Source organism: Thermobia domestica, chromosome 8 (assembly GCF_964235325.1).
Source record: "Thermobia domestica chromosome 8, izTheDome1.hap1.1, whole genome shotgun sequence".
Lineage (NCBI taxonomy): Eukaryota > Metazoa > Arthropoda > Insecta > Zygentoma > Lepismatidae > Thermobia > Thermobia domestica.
Genome location: NC_137461.1, coordinates 171,445,251 through 171,457,605, shown reverse-complemented (window position 1 = coordinate 171,457,605; position 12,355 = coordinate 171,445,251). Strand labels below are relative to the sequence as shown.

At 36.0% G+C, this 12,355-nt stretch overlaps 1 protein-coding gene across 1 annotated transcript in view; it reads right to left on the bottom strand.

The window, feature by feature from the left end:
- Kap-alpha3 (karyopherin alpha3) overlaps positions 1 to 12,025 on the bottom strand; it is a 311,578-nt gene extending 299,553 nt beyond the window's left edge. The window contains exon 1 of the mRNA XM_081769270.1: positions 11,687 to 12,025. Coding sequence (XP_081625396.1) covers positions 11,687 to 11,752 — 66 coding nt within the window. The 5' untranslated portion in view covers positions 11,753 to 12,025. The remainder of the gene's footprint in view (positions 1 to 11,686) is intronic.
- Positions 12,026 to 12,355: the final 330 nt, after the last annotated feature.

Sequence of the window (12,355 nt, the reverse complement as noted above, 5' to 3'; positions counted from 1 at the left end):
ACAAGATTCTAAAAATACTCGAAGAAAAGCGAAAATATAAGTTATAGAAAAAGGTTCGAATACGTGAGAATAAGTGTCTACAACTTCCCAAACCGTGTGCGTGATTTCTGATGGTGCTGCATCCCACTTTAAAAATAGCTTTCAGATGTTCGAGATGGAGACAGGTCCGATAAAGCAGTGGTTTTTCAGTGAAACCAGCCATGCAAGAGTCTCTGCGACGGTATTCGGACGGTTGTAAAGAACGTGGCAACGCGGCATAATCCTAAGTAAAAATAGATACACATTATTAAAACTGCAGAAGAACTCGTAAGTATAGTGTAAGTACAAACGCCGGGTATTAGTCTAGTTTTGTTGCCTGGAACTAAATTCGACAATTTCCGGAGAGAAAAAAATGCAACGAGAAAGTGTGCGACCGGTAACTGGTATTCAACGAAGTAACCTTTGGCTTTCGGAAAATAGCGAAGTTTTTATGGCAGTAACGAGTCGTCATGAACTACCTTCATGCTTCCCCCAAAATCGACCTTCTAAAATTCAAAGAGGAGATTTAAGAAATCTGCAAAAAGGATCTTTTGTTACATGCATATTTGATAACCAGTGGTGGGTAGCAGAAATATTATGAATAAATCATGAATTACGTGAAGTTGAAGTACTGTTTATGCTTCCACATGGACCTTCAGCAGGGTACAGGTTTCCAGAAGAGCATACGAGAAGTGAAAATAAGTGTTTTGTGACTATCGGCAATGTGCTACGAGTTGTGAGTGCATCAACACCTATTGAAGCATCTGCACGGTTACACGCTGTTAGCGAAGACCGACACCAAACAAGCAAATGATTGGTCCATGTGAAGAAAGAAAGAAAAAAATAGTGAATTTTTTTTTCCGTAGACCATTTTAAGTAAGTGAACATAAATTGTGTGAATAATTTGTGTGTTTCGTAATCGGAATTTCCACAGATTACATTGGTTTAAGAAAACGGATGTTTAGGGGGGAGGCTAATTTTACTATTCCAGAGGGCATTTTTGATCAAAATAGCAAAAAAAAAAAAAAAAAAAAAAAAAAAAGTCAAGAAGCAACTCTTGTTCGTTATTTAATGAATGTGAATCACAAACATCATCAAATTGTTGCACTTTGATTGTTTTCAGTGTTGCCAACTGTGACATCAATGTTAACGAAACTTCGCTAACTTCTAATGGCTGTAGTTAACTCATGAAGCATTGGTCGAAAATGGTATTTGGTATGTTTACTTTTCATGTAAAGTTGAACCATTTGAAAAATTTCAGAATTTTAAAAAGTGGTGTTTTCGAGAAAATGGCGCCCAAAAAGTACGATTTTTGAAAATTTTACAATTTCTCGAATTTTTTGCGACGAAATGGTTGCATACAGAAGCGATACATTTTTTTTTTTCGGAAAGTGGGTAACTAGGTCTTACCAACCGTGAAAACAGAATTTTAAAATTCGAACCGGAAACTTGAAAAAAATTTGCAAAGTTCGATTTTTCAGATAAACTGACGTTCATTTGTTAATTTACGTACAAAAAGATACGCATGCGGAAACCAAACTATAATAAAATATAGTTTATTTATATCCCTATGTGCACTCATGTCCAAAATGATTATCGCATATCTATCTCTTCTTGTAAGAAGATAATTTGATAATGATTTTGCAGGGTACTTTTAATACTGATACTACGTGTATAATCGGGAAATGTATATTTGTGGTAAATTTCATACGAAAAGAATTATAAATACAAAAATTAGAATGAGTAAAACAAAATGTTACTAAATGGTTGAGTTGATTTTAGTTTAGCGTCCCTTTCAGCAGCGAGGCTATATGAGACGTGGACCTACTGATTAACGTGGAATCCGAACCACATGAATGTTACTAAATGGACAAGAAAGTTTTATTTTCGTTTTATTGTTCTAATTTACTGCTCTTTTGACATGAAATTTGCTACATACATGTCTTTGCCGATTATACAGGTACTAACATAAGAAATGCCGGGCGAATTTGTTATCAATTTATATTCCTAGAACAACATAGTTATAGACATGCGACAATAATTTTGGACATGAGTGTACATACCACAACAAGAATTATAACTCTACGTGTCTCCATAGCGGTGAAGCTCCAAAGTTGACCATTTTCAATGTCTTCTACAATTCATACATTGTACTCCCCGTCTTTGATGGCCCATTACTTGGCGGGAAATTTTTTTTCGACAAAACAAAAAAATATGGGTCTCTTAAAAACATGTCTAGTTGCTATAAAAAGGTTTCAACAATATCTGAGATGGTGATGGTACAATTTTATTTTTTTTTTTGCCTGAGTTGAAATGGAAGGCACCAACTGTTAACTTTAGTGCCCTCATCTTGGAGCAAGAACGAGATTGTCAATGAATTTAATGTGAGTGAATATGCTGTCCAGCAAGCAAGGGAAGTTCTGAAGAATAAATAAATAAATAAATAAATAAATAAATAAATAAAAAGCTATTCCTGATTTGAGAACGGGAAAACAGTTGAGTGAAGATACAATTCAAATAACAAAGAATTTTTACGCTGATGATGAATATTCCAGAGTTGTACCTGGAAAAACAGTGAGTATTTCAAAAAATGTACACATGGAAAAGCGATTATTACTTCGGATTTAAAAGAATTATACTCCTCATTTAAACATCAACATCCTAACATTAAAATTGGATTTTCTAAATTTTGCACGCTACGTCCTAAGTGGTGTGTATTAGCAGGTTCTGCTGGGACACATTCCGTGTGCGTGTGTACAATACATCAAAACGTTATTCTCCTACTGCATGCATGTCATATAGAAGAGACATATCAAGACTTGATCTGTCATCTGGTTTGTTCTGTGTACAGTCGGGATTGCATACTGAGGCATTGTTCCGAGTGTCCCTCCAGTAAAAATTTGAGGCAACTTGTGATTGCAAAATTCGACGACTTTGATCCTGGGGAGGAACATATTACCAGTGGTATCAACGGACAGAACAGAATTGGTGAAAAGTACTGTCACACTGGACGAGTATATGACAATTTTGATACGAAAGCTTGTGCCCCATTCATTTATTTCCAAAGCACAGTCACATTTCTTAAAGGGCAGAAAGAAAAACCTTGAATCAGAGACAGCCGTCGTTCTGGTGGACTTCAGAGAAAATTATTCCTATATAATTCAAGACGAAGTTCAAGGGTACCACTGGTCTACTGATTCCTGTACCCTACACCCAGCAGTACTATATACACGTCTTCCTGGATCTGCAGACCTGACTGTTTCTAGTTTGTGTGTGATATCAGATGACTTGGAACACGATGTCGTATTTGTTTATGAGACTCAGAAACAAATAACTTCTCTTCTGAAAGATCAATTTCCATATGTCAAAAATGTAAATTACTTTAGTGATGGATGCGCTGCACAGTACAAGAATTGTAAAAACACCATGAACTTGTGTTACCATTATGAGGATTTCTCCTTAAGTGCATGATGGTCATTTTTTGCTACAAGCCATGGTAAATCCTCACGCGATGGTATTGGTGGGACAATTAAACGTCTGCTTACTAAGGAAAGCCTTCAAAGATGTTCTGATTTTTTAAATACGCCAGAAAAAGTTTTTATCTTCTGTATATCTCGCATTGAACATATAAATTTCAGCTTGCTGAAAAAGGAAACTCTCATAGATACACGCAAATAATTACAAAATCGTTTTTCTGGTGCAAAAACAATTTCTAGAACACGATCATATCATCAGTTCTCTCCTCTAAGCCAAACCTCGATTGGGACAAAGCGAATCAGCGCTGATCCAGATTTCAGTTCCATATTTCATTTTACCGAAGAAAACACATCTTCTCGAATGAATATCGCAGATCTTCGCTAATACGTATCTTGCATGTGTTTGCGATAACCATTGTTTTTTGGGATTAGCGTTAGATAAAGATGAAGAGGAAAATATGTTCAAGTCAAGTTTATGCACCCTTTTGGACCGGCTCCATCCTTTTACTGGCCTTCTGCAGGAAAAGACGACGTGTGCCATGTTCCGATATCCAGTATTATTTGTTCTGTGTGCGCCCCCTTTACTAAAGGTACTGGAAGAGTATTTTATTTCCCAGATAAGGAGGTTCCGTTTGTGGAGGAACAATACAGGCTGCGTTTTGCTTAAACGAAGTAGCAAGTTCTTTCAGTCTCAAATAGTGAAATCCAATCACAGTGATTCGCATATGCTGAGGTAAGAAATTGATTTCATGCACAAGGAGTTTTGCATATTTCTTTGGTTACAAATTTTCAATTTAATGTAGTGGAAAAGTTCAATCTACTATCGTAAATGTTGATAAAAAGAAGTACGAAATTGAGTTTTGATCTGTACTTTGGGTTGGTCCTGTTGTTCCTATTTGTAAATTACGTTTATGAAAGTACGTCTTCCCAATCGAAAAATAATCCGGTACTGCCCCCCCCCTCCCCCGGACTGTCATATAGCCTTCATTTCTACGTTATTCTAGCAAGATAGTGGACTGTAGATTTGGAAATTAATTCAATTTTAACATCAAATTCACTTTGATCATATTAATAGTTAGGCAAACAGATTATATATATATATATATATATATATATATATATATATATATATATATATATATAAAATTTCGAAAGTGAATGTTTCTGGTTATCCCGCTTCTCTGAACCCCCACACACTTCAACACAAACAACACGTATACTTGGTAATTACTTGAGACCTGTGTGAGTAAATCGAGCAATAATGTGCCAATACCTTGCTTGCATCAATGGCAATAACACTTTACAGACGACATGAAAAAAGCGCGTAGAACATACCTTAAGGTTCAATTTTAAAAAAGAGCGGCAAGGTAATTGGTCCGCTTCACAGCGATCATGCGCATTATGTAAAATTAGAAATTTACACAAAATAATAACTATTTTGAAATGCAAGGGTGCGATTTTCACCCTTAATGTACAGCAATCTTGATTTTTTTTTTTTTTTTTTTTTTTTTTTTAATTAGCTCTACAGACTTACATAAATCTCGGGTAGAAATTTCCAAGTGATACATTGCGTAGATACTGAGATATGATTTTTGTGTTAAGCTCTACGAAATATTAGATGGCCTCGAGAACGACCGGGATGCCTGAAATCCTGAAACTTTGGTCTCGTATTTCTCACAAACTATCAGGATTTCGGAAGAAAAACTTTACAGGGCTTCATACTATAGTAGTGTTAACAAGTACACGAAGTTCCATTAAAATCTGAATCCGTGGGTGACATTTCGGATTTTTTCTGGGTGATTTGACGTGGATTGAGCCCCACTCTCTTTTCGCCCTAACCCAGTATCTCTACTGACTGTACGGCAGGGCTCTGAGTAACCACTTAGTTTTCACCTCATTGTTTTCTGAATAGTACATAATATATAATTCTGCATCCAGAGTTGGCAAAAAACCATGGTTTTTATTTTAAAAAAAAACGGTTTTTTTGGTTTAAACCAGGTTTTTATGGTTTAAATAATTTGCTCTATATATTCATATCATATATGGATAGAAATAAGTTTGTTTCGCCTTGATGTTATTATGCAACAACCGGGTTATGCTGGAAGGGGTCACATAAGCTTAAAGCGGAATAAAAACCGCTTCTCGAGTTACATCCGAAATAAATTGTCCTCCATTTGAACTCGGAACCAGGACTAATTGGCCACAAATGCGATACGTCTGCCGACACTCATGAAGGAATCCTGATATTAAAAAAAAAAAAAAAAAAAAAAAAAAAATTGTACTAATCTTTACATGCTTCTTAATGTAACTGTCAAAAGTCATTTCAGAAGGACAAAAAGATAAACAGTTGCACAAGTGAAACCATTACACAGAATTACATATGAACAATTTCAAAGTACTACGGAGTACAGAAGAACTAATTTAGTTCAAGTTAGTTAACAACGACTTTTATTGGTCCAAATTAAAGAAATACACCGACTTAATCTGCATATCAATAAGAAAAGTGAATAAAGATAAGAATTATTTGAGTCCACTTTGGCTCAGACACACGTATACATAAATAGATACCAAAGATAATTATTTCACTTAATGCCTCTCGCGGTATCTGTATGAACCCCAGGGTTTGAAAAAACCCGGGTTTTTTTGAAAAAGCCCAACCCACCTGGGCCCATGTGGGTTTTTTCGGGTATTTTCGGGTTTAATTGGGTTTTTTCGAAATATTTCAATGTCTTTGGGGTAAAAGTGTTAAAATGTGATTTATATTTCAAGATTATCATTGTCACAACTTGCAACAACTTGCTATTCACTGCTGTCTTGAAAAAATGGCCGCCATTTTGAATTTTACGTTAGATCGCCGCCAAAATATATACAGCTAATTTAGTGCGTCTAATGCTTATATTCTAAAAATTTCAACTTAACAGACCGAAAATTGCACTTTGTAGCCTGGATACCCGCTATTTTTTTTTAAAGCCACCATTTTGAAATTGTACGTTGGTATGCCGCCAAAATCTATACTGGAAATTTAATATGTCTCGTGCTTGTGCCCTGGAAAATTTAAACTTAAAACATCGAAGGCGGTACCCTGTAGTATGTGTGGTACAGGCAGACGAACGAACAAATGTATATCAATTCATCCCAGAAGCCTCAGTGACGTTTGCCAAATATATTAATTTAACAGCTTAAAATAAATGGTTTTATTTGTAGGTCACTTTCAATTAGGGGAAATTCCCGAGCATTTGTTGCAAGACGTTTCTTTCCAGAAAACTAATTTAAAACAGTTAACAAAGATATAATTCATATTTTATAAAGTAAATGTTTAAAATGTCTTAAATGAAATTAAATATCTTCCGGCGTAAAATAAATAGTTTTATTGTTGAAGTATTTAGTTCCGATGTTTTGTGCGTTCAATTGCGGGAATTTCCCGAGTATTTCTTTAGCGATCCCCCCCCCCCCCCTCGAAAATGCAGCTTTCTTTACTGTACATCGAAACTTCCACTAGTACTGAAGTTTGAATTCAGCACTTGAAGTAGTAAGTGTTACGTAGTTTTCGGAACTCTGAGCATTAAGCTTCTTAAATTTAACAAGAATTTTTACGCTGTTGTTGGTGTTGATTCTAAAGAATGCTTATTTGAAAAGTACCAACAAATAACTGAACTAAACTGTTATTTTTGGAAAACTACATTTTACTGAAGAATACTTGTGCTACCTTCAAAGGTAAGAAATAATACTAATAGTTTTACTAATGCACTACATATTTACTGGTAGTATCGGCACATATGGCTTTAAACTCATCAAACGTAGGGGAGACCGAGGCACCTTGTCACAGTAGCAATTCTGAAAAAAGCGAAAACATTAGCGTGCCGGTGCTGCTTTCTTGTTTACTTACTAGATGTCACTACTAACTGTACTCGTCTGGAGATGCGCGGGAACAACGGTGCTGCGTCAGTTGAACTTTGTCTGTTTTCAGTGCCGGAATGTAAATTTTCCGAGTCCTGAAATTGCTGTTTTGTGTGTTCGTGAAAGCGGTAGAAGCAAATATTTTTGTGTGTGTTATGTAGGCTACAAATAGAGCTTCATAATGTGCTACTTTGAATGCGCCTAATCTTGTCGCTTGGTATAGATATTTTGTAAAAAGAGTAATGGCGACGCGCGGGGCAAGTTGTCACAAATAAGACAGGGAATGTCACTGTGACAATGTGCCCCACTGTGTGTTATGTATAATACAAACGATAGGGTTATCTCGGTTTCGCAGACGGTGAGAATATACAAAAGAAAGACAGACAGGAAAGCACCACCAACGGAAGATCTACTGGTTGCAGCAAGAGTTATGAAAAGAAATAACAACCCCATATCAATACGTAGGCCTAAAGCTGCTAAAGAATTTTATGTCCACAACAGAACATTGGCAAGATTTTGTGCACGTGTTACAGGTGGCGAATTACAGTTCGGCCAATGCTTATTTACATTAGGTTACTCTTCGTAATACTAATACTAGAATTACTAGTATCATACCAAAACAAGCTTCGCACATATAATTTGGACTCACTACAAAAGAGGTTCGCTATTTGGCTTACAACTATGCAAAAGCGCTAGGATTGGAATGCCCAGAGTCGTGGAATGAAAAGGCCATTGCTGGCCCAGACTGGTATCCGGTATTTCTGAAAAAACATGGTGATCTTGCTGTAAGAACTCCCCAAGCAAATAGTTTTGCACCTATAAACAATGTCAACGAAGGTCCAAAGAAGATTACGATTCTTCCTCAGAGGACGACGATACATTGTGTTTAGTTTATGGCGATCCATACAGCGAGAAGTGGATTCAGTGCATTCGATGTACGGAATCAGCCTATGAAAACTGAGGGAAGCAGAACTTGTTTTACGTGTGTATTAACTGTGACTGACGATGATCTCCAGGTATGGTACTTTGTAGAAGCAAAAGGATAAACATTTTCAAACTAGTTTGCGGTGCGTACTAATAAAACGCAACTAAATTTCGTAATAATATTTACTCCTCTTCTAGTTATACAGTAGTCCTATCAGAGGAATTCTTTGCAATTCATAAACTACAATCAGAAACAACTTAAATACAATTGGCTAATTTTGTGTAGGCCTATTGGAGATGTAGGCTATGATTTGATAATTTCGTCATTTTGTTATGACCTTTCAGTTTGTAGTTTTGATTCCTTAGCTATGAGTTAGTTCTGTTTTCATGACAGTTTTGGTTTTCCTACAAAGCTTGATGTAACAATAAATCTCTTAGGTTGAGAAAATATAAGCTACAGGTCCCTCTACTTTCTTTCCTATTTAACTAATATAGTTTCCCCTTTCATTTGATTATGTTTTGATTCTCTTTCAGGGGGGCGCGGTGGCTCCGTGGTAGAGCGTTCACCTCTGTTGCTTGGGGTCCCGGGTTCGATCCCAGCCTCCGCCAAGTGACCTTTGTGGTGGACAAACACCGTGCTCGTGGGTTTTCTCGGGGTACTCCCGTTTCCTCCCACTTTCTTCATTCCACCATTTCACTCATCTCTCATCATCACCGTCTCCTTTAGCCTAACCGGCATAACCGTGGGACGTAAAACTAGAGATTTCATTTCATTTTTTTTCTCTTTCAGACGCTAAGTATTTAATGCTGGTAACATTTACAGTCTTTTTGCATCAGTAATAGTTGCATTAATAATATCTACTAATTTCTGGAAAGTGCCACAAGAATAACAAATGACAATTTGTCCCATATATTGTGAAAACTTACCTCGAATATGGGGTACATTGTCACAACTGTATTGATCATAAAACATAGTACATAAGTCCAGTTCAGAGCGAGTTACATTGGATGGAGAAATATATGTTATGCACAAGATAACAAAGTATGTGTATACTAAAAATTACAATTTTCGGCCTTACACGAGCATCACAAGAAAATAAAACGTGAAAATTGTGACAATGTGTCCCAGTCTCCCCTATGAGGGATAACGTCCCTCGGCATAGCCGAGTCGGCGAGCACACTATTTACGGAAAGTATTTTCTAAAATATAACATTGCTTTTTTTTTTTTTTTTTTTTTTTTCAAATAGGCTATAAGCATAATCAATACATTAATTTGTTATATAATTATCTCAGGCTAAGGTAAGGTTTTTTCATTTATTCAGTGCATTCAGAACTTTATAAAGGTCTTATGTAGAATGTTGTATACCTTAACGTGAAAGAATTTAATTCGCCCGAGGAAAGTCCAAAATTTGATAAAAATCACTTTCAATGTGATCAACTTCGTTGTAGCAATAATATATTAACAAAAAGCTCAAAAACCCAGGTGGGTTTTTTCAGGTGGGTCCAACCCGAAAAAAACCGGTGGGTTTTTTCGGGCTGGGCCCACTTGGGCAAACCCTGATGAACCCCCCCCCCCCACACACACACACACAAAAAGTACGGCATTTTCGATGTATTTTATCAATAGTAAACATTGAAACGAAACAATATTTAGAATTTTTCTTCGATTGCAATTACATAACAATAATAATTACAAAAAATCACAAAATAAATATTTATAAACTTATAAAAAAAGTTGCTTTTGTATGTATAATCTTTTTGAGTAATGAATGGAGAATTTAGGTCTGAATATAATACGGGCCTATGTTTAGCAGAAGGGGTCCAGCTCTTTTCTCTACAAAATGTGACAATTATGGTAATTTCTGTTCACATTCGTTTAGTTTAGAGTAGGGTTGGTTAGTTTAAGTTAGGTTAGGGTAGTTTAGATTACGTTAGGTTAGTTTAGTTTATGTTATATTAGTGTAGGAGTCCCGCATAATTTTCCAAAAAGATGATAGAATTTCGCTTATTTCTACTAATATTACGTAAGTTTAGGTTAGTTCAGGTTAGCTTACGTTAGTTTATATTAGGTTAGGTTAGATTTGGTTATGTCATGTTACGTCTAAATACTTGCATCACTCATTTCTCCTGTAAATTTTGTGTTTTTTACGTGCTTCTGGACCCCTTGTACTAAACATACCCCATAATACGAATAATATACGGGAGTGAAACGTGATAATCCACAAATATGTGTTCATCAAGATTTTACAAACACTTACACTTTTACGAACATTTTTTTGTTCTGGTTTAAACCAGCCAACCCTATCTGCATCAAAATAAAATTTGACAATTGAAGGGAAAAAAATTATCGCGACCCACACTTTGAGAAACACTATCTTAGGGTATCATTTGAAGCAGGGTAAGTGAAATAAAATGCTTTCTAATTTTCAGCCTATTCTAAATCTGCACCAAATCACTACTGTCACTATTTAGATAATTATATGCAAGTTTTGATTAACCCAGAGTTCGCCACTTAAGTAACTTTGCCAGGTCGCTTTCCATTTACTACAGTTCAGGATAGGGTGAAGTCGGTGTGTCTGCGCTGGCGTGCAACCGTAGGAACACGCGAGTAAGCGACGGTGGGTAGGTATGTACGTATAGAAATGCTAATGAGAAAAACACGCACCAACCGGCGCTAGACAGCAACTAAGAAGCTGGTCTTATTCGAACTGGAGTGCGTCAGTGCAACTGTAGACGCAGGTGTATTAAACATGCACATACTTCTGTTTGCAGTGTTGGGAGCCTGTGTACGTATAGAAACGTTTGGGTTATTTACTTCCGTACAACTGCATTCAATGAACCTTTAATGTTCATATTTACATAAAAACTCTCTTATTCACCACATAAAAACAATATTCTTCCTCTGCATCTGTATTATTTTAATACGACACAAAATTAAAAGAACACTATTCATGTCTACTCAAAACCGAGGATGCAATACAACTATGTTAGAACACTCAAATTTTAAAATTTTTCTTTAATAGTAAATTATTGAAGGCAATCACGAAATATAAATCGCTTTTGTCACGTTTCCAGTACGAAAATGAACCGTATTAGTTCATGAAGACATTAATCACAGTAATTGACTAAAATTTTCATTTTGCACACTTATGGTAGTAGGCGTACGTTACACCACAAATATACCTAGGTACTTCTAAATTTCTTGGACTAATATCAAAATCAAAGTAATGAAGTGATTAACTGAAACCTTTACACCCAACTTATCCATTTTACAGAAACCAGTTGACGGAATTCATTATCACAGAGCTAACCATATCTAATTAGTTTGGTACTTTACATTTATTTGGTCTTCAAAACGAACATTAATTACCTCTTGGTCTTTTCCCTTGTTCTTAAAAATCTGCATCCTGTTTTTCGCCAACGGATCAGACGCCATTTTTCACCAAGTTTTATGAACTACGATTATCAAGATGCCGGTTTCAGAAAAACAAAAGTACCTATCTGACAAGCAAGTTTCACTTTTCCACACTGTCACTTAATGTATAATATGATGCTTCCGTTCATTTGTACTAATGTCTTTGAAATCTCAAGTAGTACAGAATGTAAATACAGTCACATGTCAATTACATGTTACAATGTTCATACTCTAGCACAACCATAATCCTACTAGACACAGAACAAACCAAAGCCTTTGTGAATTTGTTAGATTATTCTTCTCAGTCTTTACCCTCAATAAAACTGGTCCACACATGAACACGTTCTAGAAGTAACCGGCATGTTCCGTAACGATTAGCGTCAACACCACTTAAATTTTGCTATGCGTCCTAGCAGTTATCAGTAGCGTATTTACGATTTTGTTTCGGGGAGGGCTTTGCTAACTTTCTGGGGGGGCTTTGCCTGAAAATGTGAAAATTCTGCAAGATATTTCATATACTTTACTATAGTAAGTAGGATTTCGGGGTCTTAAGCCCGGAATCCCCCCCTAAATACGCTACTGGCAGTTATAATGATGTTTTTCATTTTTTGTGTTGCGTTGCTG